The sequence below is a fragment of the Nymphaea colorata genome, chromosome 3 (genome assembly GCF_008831285.2).
Source record: "Nymphaea colorata isolate Beijing-Zhang1983 chromosome 3, ASM883128v2, whole genome shotgun sequence".
Classification (NCBI taxonomy): domain Eukaryota; kingdom Viridiplantae; phylum Streptophyta; class Magnoliopsida; order Nymphaeales; family Nymphaeaceae; genus Nymphaea; species Nymphaea colorata.
In genome coordinates, this window is record NC_045140.1 from 4,027,800 (window position 1) to 4,049,107 (window position 21,308).

Sequence of the window (21,308 nt, forward strand, 5' to 3'; positions counted from 1 at the left end):
TATGAAAGTTGTGCAATCTTACTAGGTTCAATCAGAAGGAACAAGAAGCCTGTGTGACATTTACACACAAAAGTTGCACTAGCGTCGGAAATTGATCTCACTCTAAATGGATAACCACTTTAAAGTTCTGAGAAGAACTAGATTCGATGTGTATTGGGTTTCGTTTTAATGATCTAAGTGCTTAAACAATGGATTTCTCCTCAAGGCCGGGCTTTTCTCAGGACAATGATTGTTGATTAGGTTGCATCATGAAAATAAAGAGGAGATTAACTTTGGACATCATCATATTCTGAAAGCCTCAAGGGGCATAGCGCAATGAGGCTGCAACACAGCCCACACTCAAGGGAACCAAGGTTTGAAGCTCATGGTCGCCATCATGCTCTAATGTGTTACTAATCTGGCTGCAAACGATAGCAAAGCCCGACATCCGAGTTGAAAGATGTTGTGTATGTCTACTCAGGCCCCTAAGCAAGCTAAGAAGCTTGGAATCATAAGGTATATGGCCTTGGTGATTTTATACTGAAGGGGTTTGCCCTAAGTTAACATTTAAAAAAAAAAAGAAAAAAAAAGAACATATTCTAGAGATGTTGATCTCTTTGTGTCATGAAAAAGGTGGTATGTCGAGGAAAACTGTCCAACTAAAATGGAGCAAGGCAGGTGGAGATTCCTAGCCACAGTAGCTGGTCACCACCTGACCAGGTAAATCTCCTACAGGATGCAACTTCAATCACAGGTCAAGCATCCGAGTTGTCTTCCGAACACAGCTAAAGGAGAAACTGACTTACCTGCTCTGGTTCTTGTCCCAGATAGCAGAATTGTTTTCATGGCAGACCATCATCATGCTGGAAGCAGAAAAGTGTGGGCCGACTGCGCTTGTACCAACCAACAAAAGGTCCAGGAAATTCCATGCTCCTAGACCAGGAGCTAGCAGCTGTGCAAAAAGCGGCCACTAGTAGCTGGACCCAAGTGGTCGGCATGGTGTAGCTTACCTAGGCTACTTTGTGGGCATCCGTGGTTCTATTTTCACGGGCTCTATTCATTGTGCAGAACCATGAAAGAGTTTGCACAACCTGAGGTGAAGGAATTTCCATCCTCTTACACAAGCTGCCTCTTAGGATCCAGGGATAAAGGTTTTTACGGTTTTCCCCATAAAAGTTTAGAACTGGGTTTTTCTCAAATTTGTCAAAAAATGGAAGAATTTTTAATGTTGTTCCCCGGAGAGTTCAACGCCTAAGTTTCTCTCACGACTAAGGAGATTCTATATGGAAGAACATCCTCCTAACCTACAAGCAACTGTCACTGAGCATATCAGCTTCTTCCTGGGTTACAACAAGGGCTCGTTCCAACTGCTGAGCAGGGAGTTGGCTTAGGACCTTGTACTTGAAGGCTGAAGTTCGACACACTTTCCAGGTGCAACCGGTTCATGGATGGCTGTCAAATTTCCACCACTTGCCCGATCCCAAAAACAGTCGCCAGAGAAACTCATGAGTTGAACTTCAGGATTTTCAAGTTTGTCAACTTAAAGAGTTGTATCCATCGTAAGTCTTGATTAACATAATCTGGCAAGAGAATCCAAAGTTTGCCTATGAGAAAAAAAAAAACTAAAAAAAAGGCTATTGCAGAGACAACTTGGTTTACATATTTGATTAATACTGGACAAGAGAACAAGACACCCGGGCCCATCGTGTTTTATCATTTGGTAGAAATATACCAGTCTAGAGATTACAGGCCCTATATTCCTACCCTCGTCTCATAGAGCGGGCTTCTCTTTTACTAATTTATGCCAACTACACGTGTGCCAGGTATTCATAACTCCCAGTCTTGAATTTGAAGGCCTTAAGTCAATTCCCAAGGCAACGGATGGAGATCTTGTTGGCCGCGGGCTTGAGGTTGGTTATCAATATTAAGAATGAAACATCCAGCGAAAGCAAATTGATTGAAGGGCACAAAAATACTGTCCATTCACCACCACTTTTATGACAGAGGATGGCGGATAGTAAGCTGAGTTCTGCTTTTGTTGATTCAAAAACTTCAACAGGATGATGTTGCCAATGAATCGCTCAACCACAGAGTTTTGCCTACATAATTTTCTCAACTTACAAATAAAGTTCCTCCGACTCCCTCACAAATTTAACACATCAAAAGCAGAATCATTAGCAGAATGGCCATGAACATGCCAGGAAAAGGAATAACAGCAAAACCTGCCTGGATTCCTGATAAAGGTGCTGATTCCACGACCGATTCCTTGCTACGTGAATCAAACTTCCCGACCTCGTAAGATGCTTAAATTTCCCATTCCATTTCATACAGCATACTCGAAGGGTTGCGGTGGCTGAGGCTCCTCATCAACAGCCATGGCGGTAGCAGATCCCTGCTGTCCAGTCGCACCAGCTGCTGTGGTAGCTACAGAAGATGGTGCATCGGTCAAAGAGAGTACCTCTGGTTCTGTTGGCCTAGTATCTCTTAAGAGAACAAATCCAGAAGGGGATAATTTTACAGGCACGTATCGGCTTTCTTCAAGGAATTTGATGTACTTTTCCTGAGCAGGAACCACACGAGCTGGATTTGTCAGAATTTCAAAAGACGGTTCCACCTCTATCTTCTTTTCTGTGACGCCATCCACCTGAGAAAGGTTTTAATCATTCAGATAAAATATTAGTGACAAAAGTTGTAAAATGCAATGCGCAATTACTACTTCTGAGCGTTCACAGAGATTTAGAGTGTTCTCTTTCATCCATGCTTCACAATTAGAAACATGTACCAAGGACGTGCAGAGGCTGACCTGCATGGAATCACCGTCCTTTTCAGTTGTTTTGACACCTTTCCCAGAACTTGAAGCTGTAGCCGATGATGAACCATCTTCAGCAGCTGATTTCTCCATGGCAGCCTTCTGATCCGCCTCTTTCTTAGCTCTGGCTTTCGCCTTTGCAGATGTTGATAGGACAGCCGTTGGTAGCTTAACAGTGGATGTAGCAGATGGGGGACTTGTGGGCCGAGGATACTCAAACAATGAAGGTTTGGCATGTGATAAGAACTCAAACCTTGGGACTTTGAGGTCATAATTTACCCCGATCAAAGCAGTGGGTGAAAACGCCAGGCTGATAAAATAGATAAGGGGATACCAATACCAGAATTGGCTAAACACAGCAAGCCCAACAACTGCAGTAACTTTGTTATGCTTAGTCTTGGAAAGGAGCCTAATGGTCACATTCCTTCCACCTGCATCAATGATACCAGATGCCAAAATTGCACCCATCTTGCTCATGGTGTCCTCATGCTTGTCAAGAATTATTTTCTCTAGTTGTCGCCTGAATAGACAACAATTTAACAATAATGAGTAGAATGATAATTTTGCAGGAAGAAAAATTCTGGGGATAGACGGTACCTGAATGTGCCAACACGAGGGTCACAAGCTTCATTAGTCTGAACCATTACCATAGCCATGGCAATGAGAGCACCTTGACGGACAAAATCTACAACGTCTGAAGTAAGAGGCTCAAGCAAAGAAATGGCCTCACTTAAGCCTGTTCCAGCACAAGAAATGCCCACTGCTAAAGCTGCACCATATCTAACATGTGGATTGTATGACTCTGACAGAAGGGAAACAATTCGTGGGGTCTGCAGAACACAGCACACATTGAGAAGTTAACTAGATTGTGAAGTGCAAACAAGAAAAAATTTTGATATCGACTTCAGGGTATGAATTACAAATATAAGTGTCATGCCAACATTCGATAGAAAATAAAATTCAGTCACTTCATCCAGATACAGTAACTTCTTTAACAGAAAACATAATGCAAATCTGAGTGGCAAGAGAAATAACCTGTTCCGGTTCAGAGTACAAAACAAAACCAAGTGCTAAAACTGCAGTTCTCCTCACATCATCACTAACATCCGACACTGCAAAATGCAGCAGCTGACGGATGGCTTTATTATTTGCAGTACCTCTATAGGCCAATGCCAGTGCATACATGCCTCCATATCGCAGGATTGGATCTTGATCCCTTGTCAGTTGCTCAATAAGAGGGTCAGCTCCCTCTTCTCTACCATATACTGTAAGTGCAATACCAAGAGCCAATCCCCTGGATGAAAAGGTCCCACAATGCAACAAACAATAAAGTTTGGAGATATGTAAAGTATGACACGCTACAAAAGCAATAATACAGCCCCGAGCTTCATACAAACCTGATAATTTTTTCATGCTGTGTCTCATGTGCGTAAGCAAGCATCTCGCCTGCCTTCTCTGTGTCAGTTCCAACCATGAGCAAACCCATACCAATACCAGCAGCTTCACCTGCCACAGCACTATCTGTATAAAGCACATTTTTTATGTCATCATATATATCTTCATCTGCTGTTCCTAGTGCTGCCAAACCAAGACCCAGGCAGGCACCATGTTGAATAATCTGCATACTCAGAAACAATAAAATGAAAAATCAGCACCAATAAATGATGAGTTGAACCCAATCAAGATTGAGAAGTGCAAACCTCAACATCAGTATTACGCATACTATCACGAAGGAACTGCTTAATGCCCTCGCCATGATTGGCATGAATTAACCCTAAAGCATACAGGGCACCACCTTCGGAATAGGGACTTCCTCCACCAGCAGCACCACTTTGTGGCAGGTAAGGTGCCATCAGAGACCTGCCCTGCTGAAGATGACCTCTATGAATAACACCAAGCCCAGCAGTTGCACTAAACTTTGCCCAGTTTGTAGCCCTACTAAGCCAGTCCTACAAAAAGCAGATGCAAATAATGTGTATCTTCTGGAGGTTGACAAATCATAATATGAGCTTAAAGAATAACAAGAGGCTTAAGTTCTAATAAAAAAGAATGAACAGGACAAAATAAAAGGACATGTACCAGGTTGTCCCTAAGGAAGGTGTCCACAGTAGTCCCTGCATGCATCATGGCATTAGCATATATGGTTGCACTATGGCAGACACTATTCCTCATCTCCACTGATTGCTTAATTGTTTTCAAAATAAGGAGATCTGACCTGTAGAAGTGCAACAAGTCAGTAATACTTGCATTAGGTGAAAAGCGTGCATCAAGGGCCAGGGTGAGGATAAAGATCAATGCACCTGTTATGACTGTACAAGAACTGCAATGTCAATTGGATGGAAGTTTCACCCGATAGGATTCCCTTTATCTTTGCCAGTCTCTCCGCATAGACAACTTCATTTGGGTCCATTTCATGCAGGTCACCATTGGAAGCACGAGATCCATCAGTCATTTGAGTGTCCTCACCAGTACTTGCAACAGTTTCCACTCCTGAAGCATCTCCAATTTGAGAATCTGCCCCACTAGCACCATTTTCAACCGAGTCTGATGGTATTCCAGCGGTCACTTGGTTTGATGATAGTGTCTCAGGATCAGGAAGAGAATTCCTGACATTCAGAAGAAATGCCTGGTGTTCATTCTCCACCAGATCGAAAGCTATCTGAAAGGCCAGAAGAGCATCATCCTGCAAAAAGCTAGTGAGTTAATGAAAGTTGATTCTAGGTCTTTCTGCAGAAAATATTGACAGGATTATGACACATACCTTGTTGCTGGACTTGAGCAATTTCACTAGTATATTGGCAACAGCTTCAGATTCATCAAGAAACATAAGACACTGACAAATGCTCAAGAAATCTGGTGAAGGCAGTCGTTGATATATTTGCACAAGCAGGCGCAGAACCTGAGAAGAAAAAAACGTGAAAGGGAAAAAACAAATGTTAATGTTTTAACTGCTATGCATTTCCCATTGTCAGAAGTATCTATCGAGATGTTTATAAACATTAACGAAAACCTGTCCTCAGACACGAAAATATTTCAAAACTGTCTGTGACCTAAATACGAAATAAGATTTTATTGATTATCAATTTATCATAATGAAAGTGTTACCTCTGTACAAAGGAACAGCTTCATTTGTGCAAAAAGAATGGCTAGTATGAAAACTACTTGAAAGCTTACCACATCAGTCAGTAAATTTCCTTCATAACAATAACTTTAACCTTCAGCAATGGGTGAATGCACTTAAAAATCATGGACATAGAACCGTCCATTAATGAACACAAAAACAGTGTCTGGCACAAAACTATTCTCACCTCAAATTTTAGAAGTATCCAGCAATGCATAACCTATGTATTGCTTAAATGCCATAAATTTCTATTCCTCAAGCAATATGCAGGGCAGTAATGGGATCCTACTCAATAAGAACCTCGAAAGCAATGACCACAAATGGCCATCCAGATGATAATGAAAATCACTGGTCGCTCACTGCATTCATTCTATTTAAGGTTCATACGAGCACCAGCACAGTTGCTCTTGCCCAGACTCATTTCCATTTGTTACACATTAGTAACCTAAATACAAATGCACCTTTGGAGATCACCAACCTACTCACCAGAGCACAAATTTCCACTCACACCTGGATTTTTTTTTTTACTTTCAGGATTTCAAGAAGAAACTTCTCTTTGTAATGGGTATGACCTATGGACAATTCCATAACAGGACTCCTTTTTATCCTTGGTTATAAAAAGCAGCACAGATACAGAACTATATTATGTTCGTGTACTGCATTCATCCATTGGAGTAAGAGAAAAACAGCTAGGGTCCTCAAAGAGCCAAGTGAATGATAAACATCTGACATGTTGAAGCATTAAACTTCTTAAGAAACACAAACTGACGAGAAGAGTAAAATATCACACCTCACGCCTGTACTCTCTTCTGTTGACATATGAATGAGATACGTTGATACAGTATGCAAGAGTCCCTTGAACATTGTCACTGCGAGTTATTGCTTCCTCTAATTTATCCAATCGTCTACACTCAATAGCCATTCCCATTGCTTGCTGAAATTTTCCATCCAGGATACACCTGAATCATGTGTTACAATTCAAGATCGCATAATCTAAAACACTAAAAGTTGCTGCAATTGAAACAGTGCCAAGCCAAATCATATACTTGTCAAGAAGCCTTTCGACAATGGCCTTCAATCTTGGATCCATCTTTTCTGCTTCCTCACTAGACTCGGCTGCCTTCATATGAAGATTTGCATACTCGTCTAGAGCTTTTGCTGCATAAAGAGGTAGAAAGAGTTCAAAATTTGATATCATTGCCAAGCAGAATACCTAAACCCATCAAAGACCAAAATTGATCAAAGACTCTACCAAGAATTGTGTGAACATAGTCTGAATCTTCAGAAACATCAAACAACGGCCCAGCACCCAGTGCATATGATAATGAATCATTGAGTTCACCAAGATGATAAAATACCTACAATAAATCAAACAAGTTGGGACAGAGATCAAAAATATTTATGTCTAATGAGTCCCCACAAGATGAGTTCAGCATGGGATGCTGATCCACAATGTGGGAGAAGATTAAACCGATCTTCAACCATTTTAATTATCAAACATGTACCGAAAAGAAAAACCAGATATTATGAAAGTGGTCTGCTTCTCTGATTGCATGGTATAACACACTTTATCAGATTGTATGAATCCCATGGCCCACAGCAAAATTAATTAATATTTAACAGACTTTGACACAGCAGTCTATGACATTAACAACATACAGATTAATCATTAATCTAATCAAAGACAAAGAAAAGAACGGTAATGTATCACCTTTGAAGCAACCAATGCAGCAAGTTGTCTTCTTTCAAAACCTTCATCTTCATACAAACTTTCGCTGCAATAATGATTTCAGATGTCAGAAGTGGTATACTAAAGTACATACAAAAATGTTAAATTCATAAAATTCAAAGATAACAGGCACAAAATAAAAAATTTCATCATCATATCCATGCACCTTTTGTAGATCATACATCATTATGATGCACAAGGTACACATATCACATAATGCCCTATATAAGTTAACAGCATCAGTTACAGCTCAGTCCAAATGTTTCTGATTCTAATGCAATAAGATATTAAGAAACCTATTTGTTTGGATTCAGGTTTGAATATGAAATATGAGATTTAAATCAAAATCACAGTGCTGATTAGGATTCTCCGGACCTACCTTGGAACATATCCAAGTCCCATATGTTAACATCCCTATTCCCAGGTCTTCCCTCACTGATTAGAAAATAGAGCTCTATTCTTCTATGTTACGTGACCATTTTTCATTATACTACAATTTGAAAACTAAAATTTAGATATAACTGTCAAATGGAAGGAAAAAAAATTGAAAATGCCTCTTCAGCTAACTTCCATGAAAAGCTGTCCACATTGCTTCAACCCGCTGGACCCCCTAAAATTTGAACATCAACTTCTAATTAAGTTGATTATCAAGTTCTGGCATGTTTGTCGTGTTTCAGTGTGTTTCAGTTGATAGTCATAAAGTTTTGATTGAAATATATTTTTGTGCATAATTCAAGCAGTTAACCCTGTTAACCTTGTATTTTTACTGTTTCTAAGGCTAAGGGTTGGACCGCCTTTGCCCAGTCCCACCTAGGCTATAGGGGCCTCTCAGGCAGAGCCTACTGCTTTTGACTACATAAGCTCAAGCCGTGGTGAATTAAACATGTATCTGTTAAGGCACCTAAAAACTCCAGCCGGTGGTTCAAGCCCAATCTAAAGAGCCTGATAAACATCTTCCTTGTGCTGCTCTGTACAAGTCTTCAAGCACGGTAGCAAAGAGGTCGCCGCAGCAGTATGGAATATGGATAGCTTTCCGAGATTGCCCACAAGCCTACAATCCAACCCGCGGAAATGAAATAAAAGAGAGTACTGAGATTTCCAGATATTATCCTGATGACCACCACATCATCCCACTGGAGCAACAGCCCGGAACACGACCAGTCAACAGAATAAAAAACACCCAAAAAATTGGAAACAAATCTAAAATGAGAACGCCCTCTAGAAAAGAAGCGCCTTTAAACATCTACAACCGAGAGACACTCTGCTTGACGACCAACACTAAAGCAACATCATTCTTCTAGCAAACTAAACCCTACAAAACTGCACAACTTGAAACAGAGGCGAATCCAAAATTTTGGCAAATCCAACTAAGCCCCGTCTCCAAAACCTTCCTTTTCCATAAAACAGCAATCGACATCAGCAAGCTTTGTAGTAGAAACCCACGGAACGGAGAGGACGAGAAAGTTAAAAAGCGAAGGACCATAACTAAAATCTTTGTGATCCAACACCATAAGGAACACATCCAGCAAAACCACAAGAGGACGAAAAATTGAACAGCATAAAACCCTAAGCGAGACCCCAAAACAACCCATTAACCTAGCTAACGAAATATCGAGCAGAATTCTTCAAGAAGCATAAACAGAAACCGCAAGAGATCAAAGGTACCCAACAAGAAAAAGGGAAAGGGAAACGAGATTTAAAAAAAAACTAAGCGTAGAAAGAAGAAAGGAGATCGGGGAACGCACATTGTGGAGACGCTGGTGGAGATCTCCGGCCAGAAATTGTCCACGAGGGCGTTGAGGTTGGTGAGGGCGTGGAGCTTCAGCACGGGGTGCGCCTCGTTAAGCATCGCCAGAAGGCCGCCGGCCGAACTCACCACGGCCGCCATTGCAGTCTGCAGACGGAAACAACGCGAGCCCCAAGCTGAAGCCGAGGCAGAAGCAGAAGCGGAAGCCGAGGGTGGAAGAAGCGAAAGCAGAAAAGCCGAGAAAGGAAAGAAATAGAAGCAACGAAGACCAACCTCGCCTTCTTGCCCAAGGCAGAACAAAGTAGCGGTGAGCGCAAACGGGTTGGATATCCAATACCATCTACCAGAACCGATCCACCGTAAACCGGAGTACTGGCTCCGTTCCGTTTAGGCTCCGTTCCGTTTTAGATAGTTATCCGGCGATAGAAGCATCAATTAGTGTTGTGTGTTGGTCATTTGTACATGGAGGATAAGTATATATATAAATTGAACCAATGAATAAAAAAAAATGATATTTCAGGAATTTTCACTCTTTTAAATGGGCGTTTGATATATCTAGAATCGTAGAATCAAAATAGTCTTTTTTTAAGATATTGGACTTATTAAACAAAGAGGGTTTTTTATTTCTAGAATTAAGAAACTGGAACATGGTTTTGATTTTATTCCAGTTTAAAGAGGAATTGTGATATTAAAATTTTCATTCTTGAATTAAAATTTCAAACCATCAACACTAATATACAGAAAGGGACAAATATTTGAAGGCATATATATGTAAACAAACAAAGATTGATATGGGCAACTGCTTGCGAAACCCAAAATATGTGATGGGTTTTTTTTTTTTTTTGTGGGGGGGGGGGAGGGGGGGCTCAAGCTCGGGCTTGAGTTAGGCCGGGTAACGAGTACCCGTCAGGTACTCGGGCCTGAGTTGAGCCAAATACCAGGTACTTGTCAGGTACCCAACCTTAGATGCAGGTTCAAAGCATGAGTGAGATCTACGCAAGCCAAAAAAAAAAAAACAAATAACCTTTAAGATACATGAATTACATAATATCGAAATAAAATTAAAATAGGTGAAGCAAAATATTTAATATTGAAGGGTGAAAATATAAGAGTGCGTGGCGTCGAACAACATGAATGTCCCAAAGTGAAATAATAAATGCATGATTATGCAAATCGAATTTCTAAGATAAAATGCTTAAACTGATCAAAATAAAAGAAAATATAAATCCGCAACAATCTAATGCAACACTTCAGTTGAGTACATGTACTATTTTTGTTTTTTAACACAATTAACGCATCCTATAATTCACTAGTGTCATGAATAATTTCTAATAAAAATGGGTTTCAATTTTAAAATACAACTTTAATTTGTTGTTTTTTCAGTAACTTGTGTTGTGAGAAAAAGACGTGATATTAGAGCGCATAGGCAATTATAACCTCATAAATAAATCGCAGGTGACTTGAATGTACTAAGAGACTCACATGTAAGCCAACGCAACAAGAATATATTATAGTTCTTTTAAACTGGGAACACTCCAATACCAACTTTTAAATTAATTTTTAATGACAAAAGTGACATTAATATTCACATGGATAAAATAAAATGTTGTGTTCATTTCATACATGCATTCATGGACATATACTTACATGAAAGCAATTCAAAATTTCTCGCCATTTTAATTATAACATGATGTTTACAACTTAAAGTCATACCCAAAAAGATAAACTAAATGAAAGATGAGATGAAAAGGGTGATAAGAATCGACCAATTCAAAGTCCTCAACATCTTCATCATTTTTTTTATAAATTAGCTTTCTTTTTCTACAAATATTCTCACCTTATGTTCATTTAAGATCTTGTTTCCTGTATAATCTGAAGAACAAGCGCTGCACTCTCCACAAGTTTTTATATTCTAATAATTTTACTAATATCAGCTTATATAAGTAAAATTATCATCATCATTAAAAACAATATGATTACTAATATCAGCTTATATAAGTAAAATTATCATCATCATTAAAAACAATATGATTGTGATCAGTTAGTCATTCAAAATTGTGGTTTTGGGTGAGTGGAAGGAGATCACACCATCAGGAAGGTTGAAACCTTCCTCCTTCTTCTATTCCCCAAGGTCTAAGGCCATTTTTGGTACCTTGTAGTGCCACCCTTAGGGGTGAACAATGAATCGAGCTACTCGAGTTCGACACTTTAAAGCTCGGCTTGTGAACAAGTTCGAGCCAAGTCATTTGCTTAATAAGTCAAGCTCGAGTTCATGAGTCGACTCGTTCAAATAATTGAGTTAAGTTTGAGCTCAACACGTAACTGCCGAGTAAAGCTCGAGCCTTAATCGAGTTTGTCGAGTCTTAATCAAGCTGATATATTCAAACAAGTTTATGAGTTTGTCAAGCCTTAATCAACTCAAGTTCGAGCTCAATAGGTAATGATGAATATCAATTCTATTCAAATGAGTTTGTTGAGCCTTAATCAAGTCGAACTCGAGCTCAATACGTAACGATGAATATCAATTCTATTCAAACAAGTTTGTCGAACCTTAATTGAGTCGAGCTCAAGTTCAACACGTAACTGCCGAGTTGAGCTCGAGTTGCTTCTATCAAGCGATTCTCGAGAACGAGCTGTGTCGAGCTCGAGGCTTCATTAGTCGAGCCGAGCTAGAGCTGACTAAACTCGGGCTCGACTTGGCTCGTGTTCACCCCTAGCCGCCCTCTGTACTAGTGATTACTCCTTTTACAACACAAGAAATTGATGCCTCTTGACACTCGGTGCCCCGTGACACTCGTATGAGAAACCAGTCGTCTATCAACTATCAATTTTAATTTCTTTCAATTCGATGGGTTCATCATATTCACTTTGTTTTTTTTTTCTTTCTTTTTTCCCAAAACATATTTACAAAAACCTTGTCATTCAACTTTAATGTGCCTGATAAGGGTCGTGGTGCCTCATCTCCAGCCAAAACAGGCATAGGTGTGTTGATCTGGAAGTGTGGTACTAACGTCGGAGTTTTACATCATGGGAACGAATTAAAAAATCTCTCGACTACGGTGCCGTTTCTCAGGCTAACAAACAAGAAAAAAACTTTAATGCATAATAGAACAACACATGCAAATGATGTACATAAGTTTTATGAAAAAAAATCAGGTGAAAATGTAACAAATATCAATTAATCATAATTATCCTTCCAAAACATCCACAACTAAATGTATTACATGTAAGACATGTTAATTTGAATTGTAAAAATCTGAAACTAAAGTCAACCAAGGCAGAGAACTTATATCAATCATAGTAAAAAGTAAAAAAATAATGTAAGCTTTTTAAAATAATTTACAAGACAAGTAACATAAATAACAAAAAATGATTAAATTTGATGACTCTTATTTGGCAATTTCTTTTTTCTCTTTGCATTTTCAGGTGGGCGAGAGGTATTAATCCCACCGCCCGAAACGGGCCCAAAGGCCCCACCATCTCCCTGCCTCCGGGTCCTGGCTAGTGTAGAGATACATGGGGCCCACATCAACCCATAAAATTTCATTGGAAAACTTAAAATATATATAGGGTGCCTACATCAGCCCCCAAGCTGGTAACTCGAGTCTTCTTAGACAAAAAACCATAGCACTTCCACTGATTTGAGTATGATAAACTGCCTTTACATAATTTAGGAATTGATCTGATCCGACTTTTTATCATCAATTTTTGAAGTAAGTGATATAATGCACTTGAATAAACCATTCTTTGCAATACCCTAGAATGACATACCGAAGACTATTATTTCACATCCCATATTTTCGCTCAATTTATAATTTGTTTTACATTGATTGTATATTTTATTTTTTTCATTAAATGCATAGATACCCTTCAAAGTGAAAAAACTGACGGCAGAAAGACACTATTGATTGGCATAGCTCTCATGCTACTTTCAAACTTTATCCTTCCTCTAAGCTGCAGACGGTGGCAAACGCAACAATCGAGTTAAAGGGTATCATAAGTCCACCTAGGCCCTAAAACAAGCCAGAAATTTAAAAGCATATAAATATGACCTTCAGGTTTTATGCCAAAGGTGGTTTCCCCCAAGTAACCATTGAAAATAAACTATCTTTCAATTCTAAACCTCCTTTTTCAAACAATTAAATCATTTTATGTCTTCCTAAGTCAAGTCTAAATAATGTACAATACAAAGAGTCTAATATAGATGTTTTTTTTTTTCATCCATAGCAATTCAGCCTTAACATGGTTGAATATATTATCTATGACAATGTTAAAAACACTTGTTCCACTCCACTAGTTCAAAAATTGCATCTAATAGCTTATTAAAGAGAAAATGTATGTATTTTAACAGTTTAGTTGTATCACTTGATTTTTAAGCAGGGGCAAAGGCAACTGGCATCGCTCTAGGGCGTATGCTTTATGAAACTCATTCTTTGAAAGTATAATCCAGTGTACAAACTTGGTTGAACTTGAGTCCAATTATATGAGGAAGTATGAGATCCAGTCACTGTCATAGTCAACTGAAAATTTGTTAGCTATATATTTAGTACCCCATGAAAAAAAAATTTGGTTCTGCCCTTGTTTTCAAGATGTTATTTATAATAGAAAATTAACTAAAAATGTTTAGTTTATGGTTTTCTTGTTACAAAATCGTGGCTATTAGGAGGCACCGTTTGTACAATTATTTAGTTCGACGTGGAGGAATTTGGTTTACTATTGCATATAGTAGTGATATCATTGTTCTCTTCTATTTCACTTTGAGAAACTTTCACATAATGTGCATGTTTGAGTGGTTGCTTTTAGCAACTCAATACTATTTTTACACGATCATGCATTAGATATAATTTGTAGTAAATGCTGCTTCAATTTGTAAGTATTTTGTTTACATGCCATCTCACATTCGAGCACATGTAATTAAGTTCATTCTTGTAATGCTCATGTGACATGTCCAATTCCATGTTAACAACTCACTACCCAGAAATTTTTGTCTATGGGGCATTAAATACATAAGTCTTAAGTTAGTGACTCAGGTCTCGTGGGGCTGTTATATAATTGGAGCGAAATCTACCCATATCTAATCATTAAAAAAATGGTTTTAGATGCCCCACTGAGCCCACACTTACCTCCACCCCTAGGTAGCGCAATGGGTTGGGTGGCGTACAATAATCATGTCCTCCATTTGAAACTTGGAGGGTGCTATCCTGATGGTATTAAAAACTACTATTGATATTGGGATTTGGGGTGCTGCTATGAAGGCCAAATGAACCATGGTTTTTCCGCAATGGATAGGGTTTTGTTTCATTGACAAAGAAACAACCCAAGCATAATCCACCCAAAAACAACATACCATCTCCATTGGCTTGGAGGGATAGTGATGTCACAATAATCTTGAGTAAACTTTGTGCATGCTTTTATCAAATTGAATCTTAGTCATATCTCATGTTGGGTCATAAGGTTAAATTGCATTTTAGTCATATCTCATATTGGAATATATGTTATCAGATCAGTGGTACAATGAAGATGTGTCCAACTTAATCGAACAACGTGGACTTAATAGTTCCTTTACGTGCGTGCGATAAGATTTCTTAGGAAAATGTTGAGTTCATGAAGCTCGTATGAGACCTTAAAATAACATTGATCCTAAACAAACAATAAATGCCACAATTTATTATTCTTATGACTGAAATTCCTAGTTTTTGGTTTCTATAAGGCAAGGGACATACAAAACTAGGTGGGCAAGGCGGCTCACACTCCAGGGATTTGAGGTTCAAATCTCATGGTCATTGTCATACTCCAATATATAATTCATCTAGGCTGCAAATGTAAACGTGACACCTGAGTTGAATGATGTACCAAACTCACCCAAGCCCCAAAGCAAGCCAAAAAGATGGTTTTTCTTAGGTAAACATATAAAGAAAAAAACCCTTGGCTTGGCAAGGTCTTTGCATTTTTGCATTGCCCCTGTGAAATTTATATTTGGTGTAAATGTTTGCATGTATTGGTGGATTTAGACTATACATTCAGGATTTTTGCACCTAGCTACTATGAATCTATCTAGAGACTACAGATACACATGGTTTGTGGTTAAACATTCCTTAAGTGATGAGACTTCTTGCAGACGTGGTACTGTTGAGGGACATAAATGAAAACTTTTTAAGTTCATAATTTGCTGTTGTTCTTTTTCAATCGGTTCAACCTTTGGTAGAACTTAACTCAATTTTAGGCAATTATTCTGGTTTGCTACATTGATTTAATTATTGCTGCAATTTTTGAATTTGAGTATTGAGAGAAAAAAAAAAGGAAACTAATACAGTGATATGACATGTAGAGCATAATATTTTTAGATGGTCTTTATAACAAATCGCCCCACTCTTACACCAAGCTCGAGTTTCTGGTTTCATGGATCCTAATATGCCTTTTAGCAACTTTAGTTCTAGCCCCAAAAGTGCTAGAAACTAAGACAAACAATCACTTAACAACCTCTATTTATAAGTTCCCTAATATTCCTCATAATGTTAGATACAAAACTAAACTTTTCAAAATAGTGTTAACGTTTTATCATTACAAAAGAAAAAGGAAAAAGTTCAATGCTCATGAAATATGGCTCAATCATTTCTAACAAAAGTAAATATTATTATCAATTATTATCAATAGGGCTGTCAACTCATCAGATTTGAATCAGATATATCCTTAATTGTATCTACTTTTTTCACATATTTGGATTCGAATACACACAAAGAAAAGTAAGATTTGAATGAAATCTGATTTTACAATCTGAATCTATTGTGCATCTGTTTTTTTACATTCATATTTGAATCTGAATTCAAATTTTGAACCGAATTTGACCTATTTTTAAAGTGTAAGAACATTAGATGGAAGATATTTATTTAAAAATAAATCCGATTTGAATTTTATCTCAATCCGATTGGATATTTATATATATTCGAGTCCGAAATCTGAATACAATTAGATGTCATTTCTTATATCTGAATCTGATCTGATTTCTTAATTTGATATTAATTTTTGTTCTTATTCAAATTTTTTCAGAACGGTTTGATTGGATATCCAATCCAAATCAGACATATTGACATCCTAATTATCAAAATCATGTAAGGTGGACGTTATAATAGCTATAAATTTTCTTTACGTAGATATTCAATGTCATATAATGGAAAACTTATTCATATGTTTGGTGAGATGGGGTGTAGATGCTCAATAACCATTGCATTTATAAGTTACTATAGAAGGAAGTCCAGGGCAAGTGAAAAAAAAGTTTGAATTATATTCTCAACTTTAACACTCTCAATGAAGCAATTTCGCACTAAGAGGAGAGCGGCAAATGAGTTCAAATGTATCTAAATGTTACGTTTTTGGTGCGCATGCATGGCTTTAATTGTTCAAAATATTTGACTAGTGTGATCTGTAAATATTATTAAATCGTGTGATGGTGAAATACGTGTACTCAAAACAAGTAAGGGAAAGACCAAAATCAGTCTTTAGTTCTCTTAACTTAACTTGATGGAAGGCATATCTATGAAACATAATGATAATGGAAGAGGGAGAGAAAGAGGTGTAAGTACCTTTCATCTACTAGTACTATCAATGCTTGCAGCGTGAGTTGAGTTTACTCGAGCAAGTTTGAATCGAGTTCGAATTGACTCGACTCATTGTACACTTCTACTCTTGTGGCATAATATAGAAATAGTGTATCATCAACCGGATACAACTCTGCCTTAAAGGGCCTAAGAGTATAGCACTCAAGGGAACTGAAGGTACATCTTTTTGGTGTCATCGACCTAACGAGCTACCCGATGCTCCTTGAGACCGAGATGTTTGTATTTCATTGTATAGCCACATGGTAATCGTCTCCACGATCTACACTCAAAGCTGCATACGAGCCAAGTTGAACTCAAACTTGTTTAGTACGACTCGACTTGATTAAACTCATATCTTGCTCTGCTCGATCTTGTTTGAGTCAAGCTATACAAGGTCAGCTCAAGCTGAACTTGTTTAAGCTCTTTTTTACAAAATCTCCATTAGACATGATATATTTCCTTAATTTTAAGTTTGAAAATTATAGAAGAGAAAAAATAACCTAGATGAAACATGTTTACTTGAGTTTAAATGTGTCAAGTTCATGTAATTCGAACTCAGCTCTCAACCAAAGAAAATTCGAATCAAGCTCGAGTTGACTAGACTTTATTAATGCCTCTTTTATGCTACGATCTTAATGTTTGAGATGGATCCTATCAGCACATGTAGGGATGAACATGAGCCGAGTCGAGCCATTCAGCCAGCTTGAGCTCGACTCGATTAATGAAACCTTGAGAATAGCTTGATAGAAGCATCCAGCTTGACTCGATTGAGGCTCGACAAACTTGTTTGAAATATGAACTATTGCTTTGCCATAAATCAAGCTCGACTCGATTAAAGGTCAACAAACTTGAATGAGCTTTTGTAAAAACTTACACAATTAATTAAATACTAGAGACAAATCAGATATTTAAAAAATCACTACACATCATTTTCAAGTCAAATTGAGCCTTAACAGTTTGTCCAGCTTTTGTAAAAACTTACATAATTAATTAACATTAATATACCAATTTTTTAATTTAAAAAATAAAATCAAATATTTAAAAAATCACTACACATCATTGTTTAAGCAGCAAATCACTTGACTTGAACTCATTAATGAGTCAACTTTTAACTAGGCGACCTCTTCACCTCGCTGCACGTGTAATCACACCCACGACGGTGGACCTGGAAATATCAGGTTCGGACCCCATAAAATATGGACCACTACAGCAAAAGCCCAAGGGAAACCGCAAGTTCCTAATTCGAACCGGGTTCGATCCACAATAACCGATTTGAAGGTTCCGCAGCCGCGCGTGGAAGCGACGGCTAGGGCTTTGCTGGATGGAGTTCGTCCCCGTCCATATATAGGGAAGCTCAGAGAGGGGAAGCATGTAGCAGCGCCGGCGGGCGACGCCATCTCTCTCTCTCTCTCTCTCTCTTTCTTACACGCACGCAACTTCCATGGCCGATAACCCTTTTGATGCTGTAAGCTATCTCGCATATAGTGTCTTCCTGTTTCTGTATTGGGGAGATGCGTGTTTATTCATTTTAATGCTCATTGTGTTATTCGGGAACGGGATCAGGAGACGGTTCATGAGATCTTTAAGCTGGTATGGAGGAGAAAAACACAAGGTGAGGTGATTTCTCATCCTTGTTTCCTCTCATGCTGCCATCTTCCTTTCCCACTCAATCCTCTCCGCTTGCCTCTGACGGGGATGGGGACGCGCTGCAGATCGCGAAAGGGGTGAAAGCACAGACGATCTCCAGAACGAAGTATGGCTATGCGTGCCGCCATTCTTTTTACTTTCTGGGGTCTTAACTTCCTTATTGATCAGAGACGGGAAAATCCTTCCTAATTTTTTTCTTTTTTTTTCATAACTATATGGAGGCTGTAGGCGGGGCGTCGAAGAAGAGGAGAAGACCTACCACTGGTGCGCGCTATGCTTCCTCGATCCTTATAACTATTGTCTTTGCAGATTGGACTTTATGTTATGGACCTTCAGCTTTATGGTGGTTCTCTTTTGAGATGCATTTTCATGGGTTTTATTTCTAACTTTTTCAGCGAATGCAAATGCTCTTAAACTGAGTTGCGAGCTTCTTAGGATCTTCGTTGCTGGTGAGTTTTTTAATGAGGTGTTATTTCGGATTTGTTTAACTATGTTGATCTTTCCTTCACGCTGTAACCATGAAAATGGTGTCTTTTAGCAGAAGCCGTACAACGTGCTGCCATTATTGCTGAAGCTGAAGGTCTCGAAAAAGTCGAAGCCACACACTTGGAGAGGGTTCTGCCTCAGTTGTTGTTGGACTTCTGAGATGTTGTACCATGAAAGATCAACGGAACTGTTAAACTGAGTGCTAAATATTTTAAGTAATGGTTCTGTCCCGCATTTTTCTTGAATCCTTTGCATTGCACATGCTTTATTCAGAGAATAATTTATGAGAATTTATGGAGTTCTCATTTTTATGTTTTAAATACTGCTCTGTTTAAATGGGCAAGGCTTTTTTTTTCTTACACAATCTTGGTATCGTTGCTTCTAAACGGTTTGTATGTTCCCTGATTGCTTTTGTGAGGCGTTGCATTCTTTAGTTGGTTCCTGTGAGCCACCTACTAATGAATGTGTCAACAAAAGCAGAAATGAAATTCGTCCTGAATTCGCAATGCAGATCATTTAATTGTGAAAAACATTCTTGTCATCATTTCTGATCTGCCTGCGAAAATTAGTTTTGTTTTAAAGTGTTCTCTTCTTATTGCTTTTTGTTGCTTCTTTCCTTCATTTTGAGCTCCTTCTGGATTCTGTTTGAGGGATAGTTCATGGTGGGAAGCATAAATTAATTCTGTGTAAGAATGCCAGTTTTAAACAACTTGTTGCTTCCTCTAGCATCATGTTACCTGTCTCCTGGTACATCATGAAATATATCTTGTATATTCTTAGTGGTAGCGTGCAATTCATGACATTCGTTATGACTTTTACTCCTGAATCATGATTTCTCTAAAAATTAAAGTAAAAAGTTGTTTTCTGTTTTTTTTTTGTTGTTTTTAGTGTAAAAAAGCCATGGTATTTGCCAAGGCGTTTTTACATTTTAATAGGGTTTGCGTTTCATGTTTATTGGACAACATTCTATGGCCTGTTTCGACGAACCTAAAGTCATGACTGAAACCAGGCTTAATTGTCAAAAATTGCTGTAAGAAAAATCTATCGTTGCTAAGCCATTGATACACGCAATGTTAGTTATTCAGTCTTTCTCCAAAATAATAGTTTATGTTGCTTGGGAGTGCAAAATAGGTCACTGCACCTTGTGGTGTGTATGATCTGCTTGCCTTCTTTTGCATCTAAAATATCTGATTTGAAGTTCATATCGTGTTTGCTTCGTTCCCTTTTTTAGATATCCTTCAAATAAACAAGCAGGAAGTTTTTTGGAAAGTAGCATACATTAATTTTAAGTAAGAATGCCAGTATTAAACAGCATGTTGCTTTGTCCAAATTCTCTAGCATCATGTTACCTGTCTCCTGGTATATGAATGTGTTTAATTTGTATTCTCTGTCTTTGGACGTTATACGTTTGCTGTGTTCATGTTCACTTGTGCTAATTGGAACATGAGTTTTGCTTATCAATTTTTTTTTTCTGTTCTGCAGTTTGTCTAATGACACTTTGAATTTTTTTTTTTCAGGCCTTACACAGTTGCTGCATCTCACACTTATGGCGCCCCTTTTGATTCTTCTTGTATTTCTGTTGGATTCCATTACACATGTATAGCATGAGTGAGCTGTGAATGAATCTCCTTGTCAAAGCATGTTAGAAAAAAAAAAAGAGATCATGGTTCTTTCATGCCAAAAAGAACCATGTATGAACAACAGGAAGGAAATAAGCCATTTACAACATCAAATTGTGAGATTAAGAATGTAACACAGAATAATAAACATACATACAGACAAGAATAAAGGAAAAAACTGCCATAGTTGCAATTTGCATCGGATGGATTGAGACCCTCTAGAAACTCCAGGATGCAAAAGCTGATGCCATAGAATTAATATAAGTATTCCGGTTTCGTTTGTACTTGAATATGCACGCCTTTATTTCTTCACCACGAAGACCTTCCAATTTCAATTTCCGAGTTGGAACCGGTATGGAGAAAAAAAAAGACTTGCTAAAAGAAGGAATAATTAAAAATATTGATGGCTAATTCTTGCGAACAACGGAGAACTTGATATGGGTAAAAGCAGCATCCAATTTGTGGTCATACGATTGACTGGATTAAACACAGGACGATAGGCTTGCTAAACTTATACATAAAAAGATCTAACAACTTCATAATATGAACCAAGTGGAAAATATGCAGTCTTGGCTG

The 21,308-nt window shown here is 38.1% G+C and overlaps 2 protein-coding genes and 2 non-coding genes across 12 annotated transcripts; 3 read left to right on the top strand and 1 right to left on the bottom strand.

Moving 5' to 3' along the window:
• Positions 1 to 1,903: 1,903 nt before the first annotated feature.
• LOC116250666 (26S proteasome non-ATPase regulatory subunit 1 homolog A-like) lies at positions 1,904 to 9,651 on the bottom strand. Its single transcript, XM_031624478.2, has 14 exons — positions 9,384 to 9,651; positions 7,621 to 7,684; positions 7,162 to 7,267; positions 6,956 to 7,067; positions 6,700 to 6,868; positions 5,550 to 5,687; positions 5,089 to 5,471; positions 4,868 to 5,003; positions 4,489 to 4,737; positions 4,186 to 4,406; positions 3,824 to 4,082; positions 3,386 to 3,618; positions 2,783 to 3,308; positions 1,904 to 2,623 (listed from the first exon to the last, which is right to left on the bottom strand). The coding sequence occupies exons 1-14, from the start codon at positions 9,524 to 9,526 to the stop codon at positions 2,303 to 2,305; spliced, it is 3,060 nt and encodes a 1,019-aa protein (XP_031480338.1). The 5' UTR covers positions 9,527 to 9,651; the 3' UTR covers positions 1,904 to 2,302.
• An 8,570-nt stretch (positions 9,652 to 18,221) lies between these two features.
• On the top strand, positions 18,222 to 21,022 carry LOC116249571 (protein MHF2 homolog). 9 transcript variants are annotated; one of them, XM_031622702.2, is made up of 7 exons: positions 18,248 to 18,445; positions 18,544 to 18,592; positions 18,693 to 18,733; positions 18,849 to 18,891; positions 19,023 to 19,076; positions 19,166 to 19,328; positions 20,631 to 21,022. In XM_031622702.2, the coding sequence occupies exons 1-6, from the start codon at positions 18,422 to 18,424 to the stop codon at positions 19,270 to 19,272; spliced, it is 318 nt and encodes a 105-aa protein (XP_031478562.1). In that variant the 5' UTR covers positions 18,248 to 18,421; the 3' UTR covers positions 19,273 to 19,328; positions 20,631 to 21,022. The 9 variants fall into 9 exon arrangements, with proteins under 9 accessions (XP_031478567.1, XP_031478560.1, XP_031478565.1 ...); XM_031622704.2 differs by having other exon boundaries at positions 18,288 to 18,445; positions 19,169 to 19,328; XM_031622705.2 differs by lacking the exon at positions 18,693 to 18,733 and having other exon boundaries at positions 18,236 to 18,445; positions 18,856 to 18,891.
• On the top strand, positions 19,726 to 19,868 carry LOC116251799 (small nucleolar RNA snoR137). Its single transcript, XR_004171856.1, has one exon. It is a non-coding gene; the product is annotated as a small nucleolar RNA snoR137 (small nucleolar RNA).
• On the top strand, positions 20,323 to 20,480 carry LOC116251800 (small nucleolar RNA snoR137). The gene has a single exon (XR_004171857.1). It is a non-coding gene; the product is annotated as a small nucleolar RNA snoR137 (small nucleolar RNA).
• Positions 21,023 to 21,308: the final 286 nt, after the last annotated feature.

What these genes read in the sequence shown, in the direction of transcription:
- LOC116250666 (XM_031624478.2), bottom strand. Translation starts at nt 9,526, where the DNA reads ATGGCGGCCGTGGTGAGTTCGGCCGGCGGCCTTCTGGCGATGCTTAAC. An exon ending in GTCGAAAGGCTTCTTGACAA is followed by an intron (nt 6,869 to 6,955) that starts GTATATGATTTG and finishes CACATGATTCAG; the next exon opens with GTGTATCCTGGATGGAAAAT. An exon ending in TGCGTAATACTGATGTTGAG is followed by an intron (nt 4,407 to 4,488) that starts GTTTGCACTTCT and finishes CTGAGTATGCAG; the next exon opens with ATTATTCAACATGGTGCCTG.
- LOC116249571 (XM_031622700.2), top strand. Translation starts at nt 18,422, where the DNA reads ATGGCCGATAACCCTTTTGATGCTGTAAGCTATCTCGCATATAGTGTC. An exon ending in ATGGAGGAGAAAAACACAAG is followed by an intron (nt 18,593 to 18,848) that starts GTGAGGTGATTT and finishes AACTATATGGAG; the next exon opens with GCTGTAGGCGGGGCGTCGAA. An exon ending in TCTTAGGATCTTCGTTGCTG is followed by an intron (nt 19,077 to 19,165) that starts GTGAGTTTTTTA and finishes GGTGTCTTTTAG; the next exon opens with CAGAAGCCGTACAACGTGCT.